At 35.9% G+C, this 20,414-nt stretch overlaps 2 protein-coding genes across 3 annotated transcripts; one reads left to right on the forward strand and one right to left on the reverse strand.

Annotated features, from left to right (window-relative positions):
• Positions 1 to 4,392: 4,392 nt before the first annotated feature.
• LOC130810645 (uncharacterized) lies at positions 4,393 to 11,030 on the forward strand. Its single transcript, XM_057676785.1, has 3 exons — positions 4,393 to 4,635; positions 8,735 to 8,914; positions 10,339 to 11,030. The coding sequence occupies exons 2-3, from the start codon at positions 8,756 to 8,758 to the stop codon at positions 10,732 to 10,734; spliced, it is 555 nt and encodes a 184-aa protein (XP_057532768.1). The 5' UTR covers positions 4,393 to 4,635; positions 8,735 to 8,755; the 3' UTR covers positions 10,735 to 11,030.
• Positions 11,031 to 11,511: 481 nt separating this feature from the next.
• Positions 11,512 to 20,414, reverse strand: LOC130810646 (signal recognition particle 9 kDa protein). 2 transcript variants are annotated; one of them, XM_057676787.1, is made up of 4 exons: positions 20,209 to 20,414; positions 20,019 to 20,087; positions 12,001 to 12,094; positions 11,512 to 11,851 (listed from the first exon to the last, which is right to left on the reverse strand). In XM_057676787.1, the coding sequence occupies exons 1-4, from the start codon at positions 20,278 to 20,280 to the stop codon at positions 11,775 to 11,777; spliced, it is 312 nt and encodes a 103-aa protein (XP_057532770.1). In that variant the 5' UTR covers positions 20,281 to 20,414; the 3' UTR covers positions 11,512 to 11,774. The 2 variants fall into 2 exon arrangements, with proteins under 2 accessions (XP_057532770.1, XP_057532769.1); XM_057676786.1 differs by lacking the exons at positions 11,512 to 11,851; positions 12,001 to 12,094 and adding an exon at positions 14,645 to 15,643.

Here is a 20,414-nt window from a genome sequence, read left to right on the forward strand (position 1 = left end):
ATTTGGGTAAAAGAGCTTCTACTTGTTTTGTTAAAGAGGAAGAAAAGCAAACAGAGCAACCATTCTGAAATATATTGAAAGAAAGCTAATCCAATTCAAATCTTACAAAAACAAGAAAAGGGGGTATACATAATACTTGACAAGAAATAATAAGGGTAAAAAAGGAAATTATGTGATATGTTCATTGATATAAGTAGTATTCTTAACACCCCCCCTCAATCTTGGCTGAGATAGCATGCCAAGATTGGTCATAAGTTTGTTGAATTGGTGTGAAGGAAGAATTTTGGTGAATATGTCAGCTATTTGAGAAGAAGTTGGTAGATAGGTTAGTTGTATGAGACCTTCCATTACCTTTTCTCTTGTGAAATGACAATCTATAGCAATGTGTTTTGTTCTTTCATGGAATACTGGGTTCTTGGCTATGTAGATGGCAGATTGATTATCACAGTGGAGAGTGACTGGTTCAAGAACTGGGAAGCCAAGATCTTTAAGAAGGCGTACCATCCATGTAATTTCAGCTGCAGCATTTGCCATGGCTTTGTATTCAGCTTCTGCAGAGGATCTTGATACAGTAGCTTGTTTCTTGGATTTCCATGAAATAGGAGATTTGCCAAGTTGTAAAATATATCCAGATATAGATTTTCTAGAATCAGGGCATGAAGCCCAGTCAAAGTCACAGAAGGCTTGTAGGGTAAGTTTGTCAGCTCCATTCATAAGAATACCTTGTGCAGATGTATAAGCAACATAGCCTAGAGTGTGATGAAGAGCCTGGAGATGAGTGTCTCTTGGTTGTTGCATGAATTGGCTCAGATGCTGAACAGAGTAGGCCAGGTCAGGTCTAGTATTAGTGAGAAAATTCAACTTTCCCACCATGCTTCTATAATAGAGAGGATCAGCAAGGAGGGTTCCTTCAATGGAGCTTAACTTCATATTTTGTGGTAGAGGAGTGACAACAGCTTTTAAATCATTTGATGCACTGGCTTGGAGGATATCCTTAGTGTATTTATGCTGGGTCAGAATGATGCCTTGAGGAACATAGGACACTTCAATGCCAAGGAAGTAATGCAATCTTCCTAAGTCTTTGATGCTGAAGGCTTTATGTAGATGATCTTTGAGCTGAGTAATAACTGTTGGGTCATTACCTATGAGAATAATGTCATCAACATAAACAGCAACTATAGTTAGGGAAGAATCAATGTTGTTGATAAACAAAGAGTAATCATTTTTTGATTGTTTAAATCCTTGGAGAAGTAATTCATTGTGAAGTTTAGCAAACCATTGTCTTGATGATTGTTTTAACCCATATAAGGATTTGTGTAATTTGCATACTCTGTTATGAGGATTAGGAATACCTGTTGGGAGCTTCATATAAACTTCCTCATGAAGATCTCCATGTAAAAAGGCATTATTGACATCAAGTTGATAGAGAAACCAACCTTTAGTAGCAGCAACAGCAATGATAGTTCTTATAGTTGAGACTTTTGACAACAGGAGAGAATGTCTCATCATAGTCCACACCATGTGTTTGTGTGTAACCTCTTGCAACTAACCTGGCTTTGAAGCGTTCAATGTTTCCATCAGCTTTAAGTTTGATTTTATAGACCCATTTACATCCAATGGGCTTCTTACCTGGTGGAAGGTCAACTAAGGACCAGGTGTTGTTTGCTTTTAGGGCTGTGATTTCAGCATTCATAGCTTGTATCCACCTGTTATCTTTACATGCTTGCTTATATGTTGTGGGTTCAATAAATTGGGATTTATCATAAACAATAGACTTACTGTTAGTAGGTATGTTGTCCAAGGTAACCAAATTGCACCAATGTTGGTTAGAAATATCAGAAATTATATTAGAACATACATAATCATTTAAGTAAGATGGGGGATGGGAGATTCTGGTGGATGTTCTGGGAGGAATAGGGGCATTGTTGTCAATAAGAAGTTGGTCACTTGGTTGAACAGATCTGAGGGGAAGGTGATTGGGAGAACCTGTAGTGGGTGTTTGTAAGGGAGGATTGGAAAAGGTTGGATAGAGGTCATCAGTGAGATGGGTAAGAGATTGAGAGTGTGTTGTGTCAGCAGGGAGGAAGAATTGAAAACGTTTCTTAGAATTGTTGGTGCTGGATTGACTATGGTAAGGGAAATGTTTTTCATGGAAGATAACATCTCCGCTAATAAAAATTTTGTTGTTGAGTAAGTTTAAAACCTTGTACCCTTTTTGTGTGAGAGAATAACCCAAGAAAACACAATCATCAGCCCTGGGATCAAATTTTGATCTGTGGACTTTAGATGTGGAAACAAAACATAAACATCCAAAAGTCCTAAGATGATCAAGCACAGGAGGGGATTGATGTAATAATTCATAAGGGGATTTATGTTTAAGAACAGATAGAGGCATTCTATTTATAAGATATGTTGCACATAGTAAGGAGTCTCCCCAATAGGTGGGAGGTAGGTTAGCTTGAAATGATAAGGCTCTAGCAGTGTTTAATAAGTGTCTGTGCTTACGTTCAACAACACCATTTTGTTGTGGAGTATTAGTGCAGCTAGTATGATGAGTGATTCCTTTTTTATAATAAAAATCTTTAATGGGACCTTCACACAATTCTTTGGCATTATCTGTTCTGATAATGTGAACATTGCTGTTAAATTGATTTTCAATGTATGCTATAAACTTAAGTAGAACATGAACAGAATCAGATTTGTATTGAAGTAAATGAATTCATGTATATCTAGTAAAATCATCAACTATAGTGATGAAAAAAGTACAGTTGCTTGGGGTAGCATGTTTATAAGGTCCCCATACATCAATATGTAGTAAATGAAAAGGTTTAGTACTTTTTATTTCACTTGTAGGGAAGGGTAATCTGCATTGTTTGGATGCAGGGCATATTTGGCATATAGTATCAATGTATTTTGGTTTATTCTTAAAGAAAGGAAGAACATGAGAGAGCTTGGAAAAAGGAAGGTGACCCAGTATTTTGGCATATAGTATCCATGCTTGATATGTAGGAGCAGTGGGTGAGGGTTTGTGGGAGGAGCCATCAACAAAGCACATTTTATTTTTTGTAGAAAGACCAATAATCATAGAAGATTTCCAGGTGATGAAATTTTGTCCGTCAAATTTTTCAGAGACGAAGGATTGAGCAGTTGTGTCAGAGGGGTGTATGTAAAAACGGTGCTAGGATCAGTAGTAAGATCTAGTGTTCGAGAATTGAAATTGTTGGATGTGAAATCGTTGATAGAATCAGCAGACATGTTGATGAAGAATAGGGGAAAAGCGGAAGAAAAAAAAAATTAGGGTTGATGAAAAATTAGGGAAAAAAAAAACGAAGATGAAGGGAAACAAATATGACATGCAATCAGGAAAAAAAAAAGAAAAAGAAGATATTGAGATCAAAAACAAGAGGAACAGAGATAACAGCAATCAAATCCAATATGAAGAAAGAACAAGATTCATAAAGAAAATCAGAAAATCAAGAACATAAAAAAACGAAAAAGAGAATTGCAAAGGAAATAAAACAGAAACTTTCCTGATGAAGAAGAAAACAGATCGAAAGGAAGAAACTACAGCAATGTTGATGAAATGGACAGGGATGATGGAAGAGGCAGTGGCGATAGATAAGGTGGGGAAGAAAGCATCAAAAACTGTAATGGGACAAGGATGAAAAAGAGGATCGTTCCATCTGATACCATGTTAAAGAGGAAGAAAAGCAAACAGAGCAACCATTCTGAAATATATTGAAAGAAAGCTAATCCAATTCAAATCTTACAAAAACAAGAAAAGGGGGTATACATAATATTTGACAAGAAATAATAAGGGTAAAAAAGGAAATTATGTGATATGTTCATTGATATAAGTAGTATTCTTAACATGTTTTGATCGCAAATCGACCGCTGTTAGTAAAACAAGTGATAATTGAGCTGGATTTTTAACTGAGCCAACAAGTGCTTGCTATTATTAAATCAGTCAAATTTTGATCTAACCCAAAACTGACCTGGATGCCGACTAGAAATTAGTGAGTCATAGCGCAGAATTTCATCTTGTGACATAAAGATGACTTGACCCAAAAAATAAAAAAAAACCTGGTCAAACATGATTAAAACCCGAATGTTTTGACAATATTACTTAACTGTAGCCATGAAAACGATATATTGTCTTTTGAGAAAATTGTCAAAAGTAAACAAACTTTTGCTTGATTCATTGAAAATAAACTCAACTATTGTTTGTTTTTTAATGAATCCACCTATTCAATATAGTTGCTGAAAATAAACCCAAGTATTGTTTTTTTCTGATTGCTTGACTTACAAAGAAGCTATGAAGATGGTTATAATATAATAGCAGGGGCGGACCGAATGAAGTGACAAGGGGTACAACTGTACCCCCACTTTGAAAAATAAAAAAGAAAAAAAAAATTGAAAACCAAAAGCACGGGAAAAAGAAAGAGAAAGCTTGCTTCAGAAAGCCAAGCCTCACGCGAAACAGCGAAGAGCGAACTCGCCTCCTGCCTCCTTGCCTCCTGCCTCGCCTCCGGCCTCCTGCCTGCTTGCCTCGCCTCCGGCCTCCCCACGTCGACTTCGTACCTCCGGCGCTCCTATCCCTGCCTCCCCAGTGCCACCGGCCACCGCCGTCACGCCGTACGTTTATGAACCCTAATTTTTGAATGTTGGTTTTGTCGATTGTTGTTTACTCGTTTTGATGCCGGTTTTGATAATTGATATTGATTCTCTATTTCTCTTGATCTTGATGTTCTGAATCAAATGGTGAAGATGAATGTTGGTTTTGATGCTGGTTTTGATTTTTGAATGTTGCTTTTGTCGACTGTGGACTGTGGCGGAAGAAGTCCTTTCTTCCACTTCCTTTCCCTTTATTTTCCTCTGCTTTGGTATTCTAATGAGAAAAATGCCATCCCTCATTTTCCATACTTTCTAATCTCTCTATTTCCTTCCATTTTAACTTAGTGTTAATACTGTTAAAGTTTGATATTATTTAAGCTTTCTTTGCACATTACCTGAGGGAAGTCCTTTATGTAAATTGCTCTTAAGATTACTAGATTGCACACCTTATAGTGTTGAAAATTGAAATTAAGGTTTTGACATTATTGTTCATAGAATTAGATTAAGTGAGTTTATTATAGCTTGTTTAGTCAATCTACCAAAAGAAAATATCAATGGTTGGAAAGATAGAGATTGCTTACTGCTCAATAAGAGAACATTTTGCAAACATTGAGAATTTCAATGTTCCATGTGCTCTAATGTGGCCTTCCAAAATGTTTCTTCTGAATTTCTTGCTTCTTTACTCTTGTCATAAACATGACAAACCCTTTTCCATTCTCTGAAATCCGGAAGGTGAATTGATTGTTGATGGCTTGATGCTTACCGTCAAGTATTAGTTGATTAGTTCACTCATGGCTGGCTTACTGAAGTTACTGGTTTTGATGCTTACTGATTGTTGATGATTGTTGATGGCTTGATGCATGATTGAATCATGTCTTTTGATTTAGAATTATATGTACTTAATTTTGAAAGATTTATTTTGATTTAGAAACATCTATTTATTGTGATTATAAAGCATTAATTATGAAATTTTATTTGATTATCCGAACGACATGACGTTCGTATTTTGTACCCCAGTTTGAAATTCCTGGGTCCGCCACTGTATAATAGGTAGGTTTATATACCTAATAGGTGGATTTATTTAAATTAAACAATAGGTTGGTTTATTTTTAACGGTTCAAACAAAGGTTGGATCATTGTTGACAATTTCCCCTTGTTTTTTTAAATATAACAATATTTAAAAAAAGACGATAAAGGATAAAAATAAAAGCTATGAGGAGCTTATGTTGCACGGAGGAAACGGATAGGGTAAACAAGAGAGAGTGTTATAAGTAAGCCAAGAGAATGGCAAAGAGGGCGGTAGCTGAGGCAAAGAGTAGAGCATATGAATTCTTCTATAAGGAGCTGGACACAAAAGACGGGAAGAGTGTATTTTTAAGCTAGCAAAAGCTGGGGTTAAGAAGAAGCAAGACATTGATACAGTTAGTTATATGAAGGATGAGGACGGACGAGTCCTATCAAAAAAGGACGACATCAAGAGGAGGTGGCGTAAATACTTCTCTCGGTTACTTAATGAATCTCAAGGGCTTAAGATGTACATAAGCGAGAATCCTGACACCAATAGACAACGAGATTGTGGCCCAGGTAGTGGAATAACTACGGAGAAAGTAGGAAAAACACAAAGTATGAGGAGAGCTATGGTTGTAGGCCCTGATAACATCCCTATTGAGGTGTGGAGATGTTTAGGAGAAAAAGGCATTTAATGGGTGACTAATCTCTTAAATGTTATCTTAAGGACACAAGATGCCATAAGAATTGAGAAGCAACACACGTATCTCGATCTATAAAAAGACAAAGGAGATGCACAAGCTTGGAGGAACTATAGTGGGATTAAACTTCTCAAACATTACGAAGTTGTGAGAAAGAATGATAAACAGGAGAATTATACTTAAGATGGAGATTAGAGAGAAGCAAATCGGTTTCATGTCAGGGAGATCAACTACTAAAGCTATTTATGCTTTGAGGAGGTTGATGGAGAAATATAAAGAGCGAAAAAAGAATTTGCATGTGGTGTTCATCGATTTGGAGAAGGCTTATGATAGCATACCAAGAAACATCCTTTGGGAAAGCCTCGCAGCTTAAGGTATTTTGAGGATACATATCGAGGCCATACAAGACATGTATGAAGAAGCCACAACAAGCATCCAGACACCGATTAGAATAACAAAACCTTTCACGGTAAATATGGTCTTACATCATGGATCCACACTTAGCCCTTTCGTTTTTGACATCATCATCATAGATGAGCTCTCAAAATCTATATGAGAAACTGTGTCGTGGTACATGTTATTTGATAATGAAATAGATCTTATAGGATAGTCTATTCAGGAGGTCAATACGAAATTAGAGGAGTGGAGGGAAGTCTTGGAAAGCAAAAGATTGCGTTTAAGTCGTACGAAAACCGAATATTTGAGTTGCAAGTTCAGTGGGATGGGACAACAACATGATCCCAAGGTGCATATTGGGCAAGATGTTGTCACTGGCACAACAAAGTTTAAGCAATTAGGGTCAATCATCGAGAGTAATTGGGAGATCAATGGAGATGTAATCTATCGAATAAAAACGGGTGGATGAAATAGAGAGCGACTACTAGGCTGCTATATGATAAGAATTTCCCACTAGATTAAAAGGTAAATTTTACCGAGTGGCCATTAGGCATGCATTGTTGTATAGGATAGAATGTTGGCCGGTAAAAAAGTCCGTTGAACGAAAAATGAATGTAGCGGAGATGAGAATGTTGAGTTGGATGTTTGGGCACACAAGGATAAATATAATTAGGAACCAGGAGTTGAGAGAGAGGCAAGGGTCGCCCTTTTGTGAGCAAAGTTGCGTAAAAACTGGTCAAGTTGGATTTGACATATGAAGAGGAAGAGCGGAGATGCACCAAAGAGAATGGTGGAAAGCCTTAGTAGTGGAGGGCAAGAGAAGTTGAGGTAGACCCAAGAGAACGTGGAATAAACAAATAAAAATTGACTTGTAGGAGTTGCACCTATCTGAGGACCTGACTAGGGATAAAAATAGTTGGAGACATCATATTTGTGTTTTAGATTATTGATAGTTCCCGTCTCCTTTACCTTTTTCTATCTTAGTTATCTATTCGAGTTTTTAGTTTCCTTTTGTTTTTCTTTTTTATGATTCAGTTACAATTTTAATGTGGTTTATTTGTTATAGATGCCTTCCTAGGCGAGAATGCGAGGTGTATACCACTCACATTTCTCTTTGTAGGGCCCATCCTTTTAGGTGATTATTTGTGTGTATGCAATCCTCTGTGCCCTTTCCTTGTAGGGGGTACGGGTATGGTCTGTCCGCTACCTTCCTCTCCCGGACCCCGACCTATACAGGATACTAGGTTGATAACTATGACTATTACTATGACTTTTATGATACAATGTGTTTAGAGTTTATAGACGAGTAAGGGGTGGGTGGGTACGAGGTAAGGATAGGGCGGTATGATGTAGCCTGTGGGTATAAAGTGGCTATGTGGTGGATATGGGGTAAGTATAAGATGGACATGGCATATAGTGGGTGTGGATAATTTCGGATAAAAACCTATTTGGGTAGGCATGGGTATGAAATTGTACTCGTCATAGGCAATAGATAAATGATGGGTATGATAATTTATGGAATATTTTGATAAGTAATAAAAATATTTTCTATTTCAATTTACAACTGTTCATGTTGAAATTTTGCAACTTTCTCCCACTTTTTTTTTGGGAACTTGTACTAATTTATTGGTGTAATTGATCGATTCATTAACCGGGTGATCTTGTTTGTGTAATTCAAATTTGGGGAAATTTTTCAACAATAAATCTATCTTTGCTTGATCTGCTAAAAATAAATTTAGCAATTGTTTAATTTTTAAATAAATCCTCCTATTGTTTATAGCCATCTTTAAAGCTTTTTGTAATTAGACAATTAGAAATAAACAATAATTGAGTTTATTTTAAACAATTATACCGAATATGTGAATTTATTTAAAAATAAACAGTTGTATTTTTTTTCTACAAATCAAAAGGTTGATATATTTTTGACAATTTATATTTAAATAATAAGTTGAAGGATATGATATTAAAAGTTTCTTTATAATTTTCTCTTTCTGGTTTATTTGTTTGAGCCACAGGAATTACTTTTAAAGAAGAAGATGGCTTGTAGCATATCATCTTCTGCATTTCTTATATCGTCAGACTTGTTTGGAGCTCGAAAGAATAAGCCCACCTCATTATCATGGTCTTCTTCATTTCCTCAATTCAATCTTTCTCTCAAGTCCAAAACTAATTTGTCAAATTCTACACCCAAACAGGTATGATTTCCTTTTTACAAACCCATATATGTATGTTTTTTTGTTCAGATTCAATTGTCAATTTAGTTCAAATTGCACTATCCAAATTATACTGTGTTCTAGTTGTTTCTTCAGTATGAGTTGTTTATCTGAAATATTTAGAATGAGTTTCTTTTTTGGAGATATAGAATGATTGTTAATAAACCATGTGCTTGACAAATTGATGAATTTTGAAATTTGGTGATGATAATTGTTTTAGTTTGATGCATATATTTCATTACCCTCATTAGGTGGCTCCCACATAAATTAGGTTTGGGGGTTAGGGTTTGTGTTTCTACATCTGTTGTTTTAGCTGAACTATTTAGAATGATATAATATGTAGTATTAGTTTTTAATAAAAGCAAAACTAATAAGTTTTAATTACTAAAAAAAATGGAAATTGTCTTGTGGTAATGAGAGAATAATTAATGGAGTTTGTTCAAGAATCTGGTAAACAAACTAAAAGTCACTTGATAATGAGACCAGCTTCTTTTCATTCTCTTTAAGCATACGTCTAAAAGGAAGATTGCCATTTTGATTCCTTTACCTTATGAATACATTGTTAGATTTTTAACCCGTCATTGTTCATATGGTCTCATTAATTGATAAAAAAAACCAACTTAATGCTCTTGGTTGTCAAATCAAATTCTTGCTTATGAAACTTTTTGTGGAATTTAAGGTATTTGGTCACGGTTCCATTGATGATATTGGGTACTATTACAGTTTGTTGAGTCATGAAATGAGCTAACCAGTTGGTACACGACTCTAAGATAAGGGTGAAAGTGTGATGAATCTATTTTCATACATTGAAATATGGATCAGGGGAAAGGAAGGGCGAGGGAAGTATAGTGATCCAGTTTCCTTTAGATGTAAATCCTACAAAAGTTGATAAGATTTGGAGTTGAATTATAGGGCTACTTCCTCTTTACCTTTGTCCTTCCTCTTCCCTTTTCTTTTCCTCCATTTTCTTTGATCACTTTAATTTGACTTGTTGCCTTTTTTTTTTTTTGTCAAATATGAAGATGTCAAACTTCAAGGCATTTTGTTACGAGTTTATCACCCCTCACTTTGACAACCCTTAAATTTAACAGTTTCATGGGACTGATTAATATAATATTATACATGCAATAATCTCAACACTAGTTGCGCAAATAATGTTTGCTATCAAGGGCCAATGTGAACAACCTCTCTGTTATTACCAATGTGAAGCAACCTCTCGGTTATTACAAGGGTAAGGTTATGTATATTTTACCCTCCAATCTTTGCCTAGGTGGGAGTCACTTAATTGTGTTGTAATCTCTATACTAATTCAATCGCCACCTCATTTTGGGTGATATAAATTCTAAAATATGAAACTGTGACTCTGGTTTTTTATTTTTGATGTTTGAAACTTGAAAGTTATCCAGGATTTTGTTGTTCAAGCAGCTTGGACTCGGAGATCTCGAGGAGAACCAAGGAAAACGGGTAGGAAATCATGGAAGCAACGAACTGATATGTTCATGAGACCTTTTCTGCTAAATGTATTCTTCTCGAAGCGATTTATTCATGCCAAAGTGATGCACCGTGGAACCAGCAAAGTGATATCTGTTGCAACCACGAATGCTAAGGATTTAAGAACTACCTTGACATCCCTTACTGATAATAATGCATGCAGAGTGGTTGGTAAGCTCATTGCTGAGAGATCAAAAGAAGCTGATGTATATGCCCTGGCCTATGAGCCTCGGAAAGATGAGCGCATTGAGGGAAAGCTTGGCATTGTCCTTGATACCATTAGAGAAAATGGAATCATTTTTGTAGATTAATCTCACATTTTTGTGTTATGGTGAAGATTGTGTAGAGTGAAATTGTGATTTTACTATTTAGTGCTGGATTGCTTAAGCTACTTTCATGCTTACTTCAAACTCTTACAATATTCCATTTTAGAGGATATACCCCTGCCTCCTTCATTTTCGAAGGATCAAAAGAACTACTCATGGTTGCACCAAAAGACGGTTTGTTTAGATTCAATTGAGATTGCAGAATGTAGGCTCGAAACTTTGGATGCTTGTATAAATTATTTCAAAAACATAGAAAGTCTGCGTTGTTTAGATTGTAGAAACTTTGAATCCGAGGGCAAGTAGGTCAACTCCTTTGTCCCATTGAAAAAGCTACATTCGACCTTTAAATATGGGAGCTTTTTGGGTCGAATGTAGCTTTCTCAATGGGACCGGTGACATGGTAGATCTGAATAGGAATTCATGTTTGTTGATGGTTTCCCCCCACCTGTAAGGAGGAGCTAGGTTATAGAAACTGATATAATTACCGTTTTAATTATCAGGAGTTTCTTGAGCTTTTCATCAATGCTACTCTTCTCGAGCCACTACATTTTCTCCAATATTAGGACCCTTCCTGATAGTATGTAATCAGCATGCAACTTGTGATGTATTCTAACCCTCTTAAATTCACTGTAAGTCCATGAAGAGGAAGAGCCATAATAGGCCTTTGCGGACTTGAAGGACAGAGAGAGAAAAATGAAGAGCATCTCAACTAGGAGAGAGAAACGGAAGCCATGGACGTAAAACTCAGAAAAGAGAGCAAAATGAAGAGTAACTTGGTAGATAAGCATGAATGAAGTTCAATATTCTAGGACAAGAAAAGTAGCTACGAAATGCCAGAAATTATTACGATCCCTCAGACATTGATTCAAATAACATTAACAATTTCATATCATAAAAGATATCTGAAAAGCAAAGGAAAAAAATCTCAATTGTAGTCCAAAATCAATTACAAATGCGATGAGCTCCAACAGAAAACCTTGATCAACTACATTCCTTAGTACCTAACCGAAGATTTTAGCTACAAATCATTGCTTTCTTCCTCTTCCTTTCTTTGACGGCTGTGCCTCCAATTGTTCTTTCCCTGTGACTTCTGCTATATCCACTACAGAATACACAAAACAAGGAACTATATATCAGCGAAACAAAGGCAACAACACTATTTTCAAGTCCATAGAAAAAGTCTTCGCTAAATCTCAACAAAAGTAGGAAAGAAAGACGAGTGGAGAGATGGGGTAGAAAAAAGAATGGTACCTTCAGGACCACGAGCCATCAAAGCAAAGAATATATTGTTGAGCTTCTCCATCTTCTTTGCATCTTGTGCTTGATCAGTCTTAAATTTAAGGCACTGGCAGTCACATCAGCAAATACTAAGTCAGAAACTCGAACAAGGATCTATTTACTTAATACTACTGCGGGGATTTGGATCTCAAATTGATTGCTGCAATAAATGGAAATTTTCAGGCAACTCAGATGAATGTCATTCCACACTAACAAATATTAATACACAATAGTTATTGGGTCTCAAGTCTTAACTTATCATATTCTGAGTTCTAGCACAAAGCAGCAGTACACAAACTGTGCTTAATAATTAACCCAATTATTTGAAAGTCAAGCTAAATATCAGAATCCTTGCAAAATATGGTCAGCTGAAGAGTTAGGCAAGCCTTCAGGACTTCACAAAGCAAACAATGAAATCAACAAAAAAACTTGTGTAACTTGAACATCAAAATATCCTCACTGACCAATCGTCAGAACTCACACTCATTTTAAATTACATTCCCCTTTAGATGTTCTTCTCCTTTTTCTTTATTAACAGTAAATTCCAACAATACCTGCTCAACTGGTAGACATAATACCTGCGTATAACTTAAGCATCCATTTATAGTTGTGGGAATCCAAAGTTTGTTTAAGCTATCAACATTAACAGCTAACTCAATCTCCACATAACATGTCAGACAACTGACACACTTATCGGTTACCATAAGAGAAATCCACAAGTGTCTCATACTAAAGCAACCAGAGGCTAATACCAAGAGTGACACTCTAGAGAAAGAAATGCCATAATGTTTTCCACATTCCCACAGCGAACTTATCCCAAATTACTTTCTGAATCAATCCTCCAATCAGTTAAATCAAAATAAAAGCATGCCTAATCTTTGCAGTAACTATTTTAAAAGCAGGCTACATCATATTCTATCAGTTAATTATGCAAAACCATCAGAACTAAGGATTCAATATGACAGCAGGCTTCTCTTCCACAGCATAATATTTCGATTTCTGTTCAACCCCTAATTGCTCCAAAACCATTCACCACATTGAAAATCCTTCGGCTATAGAAAATAAGTCAATGCCAAACTTGATAAATCACTGTAGATAAAATATAAAGCCAAGTCTATAAATCCTCAGCCTACTCACAGCTTGACATCAAGATCACGAGCCTTCATGGGAATAAACCTAGTGTAACCAGGATTGAGGATTGATCTGAGTCTCAGAGTTTTAGTTTTAAAAAGCGTGCCTCGATTTGCGCCTTGTACGCCTCGAGCTAAAGCTCAGCTAAAAACGCCTTGGCCAGGTGAGGTAAAGCCCACTACATGAGGCATGCGCCTTGGGCGCCTTTGATGTGCTTCACGCCTTGTCAGCCCGGTGTACCTGCTTGTTGGGCTGAGTAATTGACTTATGCTTGTTTGTTCATAAAAGAAATAAAACTTAAAACCCAAATTTACTTAAATATGAAGTTCAAAAAACCGTTGCTTATTTAAAAAAATTAAAAACATGCGAACAAGAAAAGAACTTTCGGAATTCTTCATATTCTCATCATAATAGTTTTGTGCTAAAGTGGTGTTTCCCGCAAGGATAATGAATGTTTTCAAGCTTGTTGATACTAAAATATGAATATCATGTTCTTCGAAGTATTATATATGTTGTAAAATTGATTTTTAAGCTTTAGTGAAAAAGTGAGCATCGCCTAAAAAAAGCTCACGCCTTCGCCTTGCGCTTTGCGCCTAGGCTCTAAGGATCTTTTGCGCCTCGCGCTTCTTAAAAATAAGCACGGAGTGGGGTCGGGACTCGGGAACGAAATTCACCAATTTTCAAAATCTGAGGTCAGGTCGATAAGATTTTTGGTCGAGTTATCATAGCTGGCGAGACGATTCAAACCAGATCAAAGTACGATTTGGGGTCGATAACTAAAAGTAAGTAAAAGGAAAACATAGAAAAATAAGTTGAAAGTCCTAAAATAAGGAAAGAAAAAGGAAAATGAAAAGATGGAGGAAAAAAAGAAGATAATTATTATAAAAAAGGTAAAGGAAAAAAAGAAGATAAGATTTTAGAATTGCTAAATACAGCCAGTTGGGCATTTAACTTTTGCTCTTCTCAAAGAAAACCTAGAAGAGTGTATGGAGCATTGTTACTTGAAACGCAATACGGTTTAGAACGTGGGACGGGAACGAAAATACAAGATGCTATCGAAGTGACTCAAACATGCTATGACATGTGCAAGTAAAAGATAACAAAATGTAGAAGAATAAGAAGAAGAAGAAGTGAAGAAGGTTGTGTTAGAGAAAAGATGGTGAAGAACGTTTACAATGAGTTGTTTCAACAAGGGAATCCTTACCTCAAAGGTATTTCTTACAAATATCAAGCATACTACTGTTATTTATTACAACCATATATCTGGACTAGATTGCACTACCTTACCCTCCCACAAAATCTAACCGATTCATTCCCCCTAGAATATTCCATAATATGTTACTGCAAAATAGCCTGCAAGTTGTACTTATTCTGTTATGCTGACACGTCATTCCTCTTCTATAACAGATTTGGGAGTTGCTGCTTGTACTTGCCTTCTTCGATAAGTAATCCAACGTTTCTCCCTACTGAAGGGCATAGCAGAACGATGGGTATTTTTTGGTGTTATAATTTACTCTAAATAATTATCTAAATATAGATACTGGTAAAAAGATAATTAGATTTAAATAATAGATACAAGTACAACGCTAAAAAAATTCCAACAGTAGAACAGTAAGGCAGAAGAGAAAAAAAAAGTAAAAGTAAATAAAGTAAAGTTATAAAAAGTAAAAGTAAAGAAAGAGTAAGTCAGAAAATTATGGAGAAAAAAGCGGATGTAGGGATGGGCATGAGTCGGATCTAGGTCAGGTCCAACTAGAACCAGATCCAGACCCTATTTTTTAATGGACCTAGACCCGGACCCAGATCCATAGGGTATGGAAAATTTAGACCCAGACCCATCTAGATTTGGTCCAAAACAAATTTTACAATTTTCGTCCATTCGTATAAAATTATTTATTCATTTTTTAACTAACAAGGAACTTTGTTCTTATATTTTGTACTAATTGTGCGACCAATTATATGAAGTATTCCAACATTCAAAATCTGAAACGAAATATTTGTTAAGTCTTTTGATTTTTAAAGTATAAATAGATACAACAACCACATTTCAAATTACATAAACCAACAAAGTTCCAAATCACGTAATGCTCAAAACAAACAATTAAAAACACATAATAGCTAATATTTTAAAAAGATGCATTTCGTGTTTTGGCAAAGAATTCTAGCTTTGCCCGAGGGCTTAGCAAAGAGTTTATCCCTCTTGCTTAAGATAAGTTGATCATTGCAAAGCTAGGGTTATTGACTTTCAGCTCTTTACACATAGGATGGAACTATATCCCAACAATATTGTCAACATATTCATGATGTGAGTGAAATATTCCATACAAAGAACAACGAGTAACGATGATAGGCGATCTCCTCGCCTCAAACCCCTTTTAGAGAGAAAATATCCAACTATAATGCCATTGATAAGCAAGGTAAACTTGAGGCTAGAGACACACACTCCATCATGATGTTGGTGAAATGAGAAGGGAAATTTAAGGCAACAAAGAGATCATGTATGGATTCCAAGGAGACAGAATCAGAAGCCTTTTGTATGTCCACATTCATTAGGCAGCTAGCTGAGGCATTACTTCTACCATAATGTTTACCATAATGTTTTACTAACTCCTGGCATAGAAAAATATTATGCAAGATGTTTCTCCCCTATACAAAGGATCCTTGAGTGGGGGAGATAAGATCATTCAAGTTAAGAGAAATTGTAGTGCACCTCAGCTTGGAAATGCATTTATAAAGCACATTGTAGCATGAAATAGGTCAATACTTAGTAGGGCCTTTGGGAGCTTTAACTTATGGAATTAAGGTAATGGTTGTTGCATTCCATTTCTTAAGGAGTTTCCTAGTTTTGTAGAGCTCCTTAATAGCAAAATAAACCTCAGTGCCAATAATATCTAAAGAGAATTTGAAGAACTTACTAGTGAACCCATCAATAATAAATCAGGAAGTGACCACATAACTGTTTTGATATCATCATCAGTACATTGTTGCAGGTTCAGAATGTTATGGTATTGAGTTGTGAGAATGATGCCTTATTGACAAAAAAATCACTTATAGATACCTTTCTGTCAAGCTTGAAGCATATCAAATCAGTAAAGAGTGTGAGAAAAGAGTCCCGCGCTCACAACTCTAATACTCCCTCCGTTCCACTTTACTTGCACAGTTGCACCAAACCAACTTATGCCCTATTCATCATTCTATTGTAATTTACATATTTCGGCTATTATACAAGAAAAAAACCTAGTCATGCGGGATCTTTTTTTATTCGTCTCGTCGTATATTTTCATAATACAAATTTTTGTAATTTTTAATTATGTACAACTCTAGATATAAACGATCCGATAAACAAATTGGATTGCACAAAAATGTGTTTGGTGCAAGTATTTTGGAACGGAGGAAGTATTATTTCTGTTGTCCCTGTTAGAGCTTTCATCATCATATTGGATCAAACCAAGTTTGACTTCAGACAAATAAAAGATTTGAAATCTTGCCCTAAAATGCATTTCCTAAGTGGCCAAGTCAGAATTATGAGGATATCATCAAGACAAGCTTGAGCACATAAAAGATTATTCTCTGTTCTAAGCATGAGATGTTCCAAATCAGGGCGGGAGGAATGCATAGTTTCGATATCCCTTTTAACAACCTTAAGCTTCTGGGTAAGAGTATAAGCATGGAAACCAACATAATTCAAATCCCAAGCTTTTTGAACAGTCTCTAAGAACCCTAATTTATGGCACCAAAGATTAAAGAAATGAAAGGGTTTGGCAATTTTCTGTAAGGGAAAAACTGAATTAAGGCTGGTTCGGTGTTATCAAAGAGACCTTTAGGGAAAAAGCTAGCAGTAGCTTAAGAGAGGGAATTCCTCCGCTTTGGTTACCAAGGACCCTATATATTTTAAATAGTGCACATTTTTTCCCTAATGCTTATTGGTCTAGGACTCCAGGTAAAGAAAAGGCCGATAATGGGTATATCCTCAAGAGAGGAGTTCATCATACAATCCCTAAAGGAAAGGAGATAAGATCACTATCTTCCACAATACTACCATGTCTTTCATCAATGTTAGGCATAAAATTAGAATTTTCAAGGACAATCCAAGCATCATAACAAAATTTAGAAAAACCATTCAAGTCATTCCAAAGAGAAACTCAAACTTTTTACTATCATTAAAAGCAAAAATGAAAGAACAAAAGAAGGGAATACTAGAGGAATTCTTGATCCAAGAGGGAATGACTTGGCTTCTACAAAAACAAATTTCAACTTGGTAATTTTATGACTTTTGGCTTATAATAATTCTTCCGCCTTTATGGTGTGCCAAACTGGAAGTAAAATACTAACCCTTACAAAGTTTTAGATACAAATTACCAAGGTTTTGGTTTTTCACCCTGGTTTCGAGAAGCCGAAAACATACTAACATCATGGGTAGCTAGGAATCTCCTAATTTTTGATTGTTTACTTAGATTGTTAAAGCCTCCCACATTCCATGCAAGGATGTTACTCATGGACACAGAGACAGATCACCCCTGCTATTCAAGAACACCCCTCATCTACATTTCTAGGTTCACTTTTGACTTCAGGGTCATCATGTTCTCGAGTATCCTTCGTCAAATTGCTACAACCTCAAAAGATTATCAGTAGTACTATTTGGTGTGGCTAGGAAACTTTCCTCATCACCAATTGGAATCTATCTTTATCAATTGGGTTTTTCGTAATTGGGTTTTTATCAACAAATATTTTGTCTTTTGGATGGCTTTGGTGGTATTGGAGGTTGGAATGGTTTTAGAAGGATTTCCGAGTTCACTGCCATGACATGTTTCCTTCATGTGGCCAAAGAGATTACAAGAATCCATGTAATGATGTATCAACCTTGAAATTTTCGCAAGGCACTTGTCACCCCAAAACTTCACATCTAGAAAAGGGGAAAAAAAAAAAACCCATATCAAGATGGTCTTAGTCCCTTCCTTCTTGACATCTAAATCAGCTTTCTATTGTTTAACAATAAGAGGTTTTTTGTCAAAGAACATACCATTCATGTTGGGGGAAAAGGAACAACATTCTTGAGTGAGAAATCTAACAGTATAGATACTTAGCCTATGAGACCCACTTTGTCAATCTGTAAATCACTCCACATTCGACAAACATAACCCTCCACCACAAAAAAAGGGATTGACTTCTAGAATATAGCAAACTATGTAGTTTTTCCAATAGTATACTTTGTTTGAAATATTACACATGCAACAAAGATCCCACATCAATAAAATAATGCGTTATGGACATGTATAAAGCTCGGTGGGTAATCCTCCTACTACCATATGGTTTTGGAAAAAAGCGAACCTTATCAAAGTGTATGCAAGTCAACACTCATTACCCGTGGTTTTATGGGCCAGATGACCCATTGGTGTGTCCACACGAGTAGGGCCATGGGTGATTATGTGACGAATTGTCACGGCCTAACTTGATATCCGAGCCAAAGGTGATTCTTGGATATGATGTAGCTCACATATGAGGGGGGTGGTTGGAAATATTACACATGTGAGAAAGATCCCACAACACTAAAATAATGGGTTATGGACTAGCATATAATGCTTCGTGGGTAATCTTCTTAACATCAATGGTTTTGGTAAAGAGTGGACCTCATCAAGTCTGTACGCAAGATTGCAAGTCAACGCTCATTACTCGTGGGTTTGTGGGCCTGGGTGCCTCGTGGGTTTGTCCACACGAGTGGGCCCATGGGGTGATTATATGACGAACTGTCACGACCTACCATTTCTTCCTAAATATCCTCCAATTCAATTTTCAAGAGTGCTATGGAACTGTAGACGTAGAACATTTTTTCTCATCCATTATGGAATAACACTTAATCATGGTTGTCCAATCCTTATAACAATGTTTCTCGTATTGGACTCTAGGTATTCAATAATATACGATTTATCTGACTATTCTTGATCAAGACTCAATGGTGAGTTACTTCCAGTCGTTGATCTTGTGCAAATGGATCTAGAAACCATTAGAAGTTTTCCTGATTGATCGAATTTTGTTGGGTTTATGCCTTTCTGTCATGGAGAGAACGGAAAAAAAAAACGAGAGGACAACCACACAAATTAAGAAAATATCTATCCCTTTTCACATTTATTTCCAAACATCCTATATTACCTTGGTGAAATCTCTAACCTTCATAATTGCTATGACACCATAAACCAACAAATTCCATCAACAAGATAATGTCCTTACACAAACAACCAAGTGATATTTTAACAAAAACCCATATTAAATTTCTATTCTTCTCCATATCTTTGATGCATCATTTGCACCATATATTACATCTACACTTGGATTAGAAGACCAAAATTATTTATCTACCCTAAACAACTTCACATCCAACATCCTCTTGATGCATCATTTCCACCATATTTTACATCCAAATTTGGATCAGAAAACCAAAATTATTTGTTTACATTCTAGTTTAATCAACTTCAGATCCAACATTCTCTGGATGCATCATTTTCACCATGATTTACATCAAAATTTGGATTAGAAAACCAAAATTATTGATCGACCCTGATCAGCTTTACATCCAACATTCTCTAGATACATTGCTCCACTTCCCACCATATTTTACATCCAAATTTAGATAAGAAATCAATTTTTTTTATCTACCCAAATAAACTTCACATCCAACACATTCAACAATTCAAATCCCCAAAGGGTATTTGACAATGATCATTCAAAAAAACCAATAGAAAACATACACACATTTCCATTACAAGAACTTTAGCATTCAATAAAGTCAACTAATTTGGAATCTAACACAACCAAAGCTAAAATTTTCAGCAACAAAAAGTATGCAGAAAGAACATGGATAATACCTCTTTGTTATCGGTAACTTTAAGAACCAATTTTCCATCACAGTGTCTGTATTTCATCGAATAACGAGTCTGTATTAAGCAGATAGTTAAATTCAAAAAGCCTAATTCAAAAATTCAATCAACAACTAAAAAATGTGAAAACAATGCGAGTAAGAAAATAAAAAATTGAAGTGAGAAAACAAAGACTTACAGATTCAGGATCGGCGCGAAATAATTGGACAGATCGCTCCACGAATTCATCCCACGAAGTTAGGTAAACCATGGGGAAGTTGAGAGAGAATTTGATGAGCTTATGTTTTCTTCGGAGTTTTTGAGCGTACAACTATTACTCCAATGACCAAGGAGTGTTTGTTCGATGCTTGGGTTTTTTTTGAGGTCTTTCAAAAGGAGTGTCAA

Source organism: Amaranthus tricolor, chromosome 4, assembly GCF_026212465.1.
Source record: "Amaranthus tricolor cultivar Red isolate AtriRed21 chromosome 4, ASM2621246v1, whole genome shotgun sequence".
NCBI lineage: Eukaryota > Viridiplantae > Streptophyta > Magnoliopsida > Caryophyllales > Amaranthaceae > Amaranthus > Amaranthus tricolor.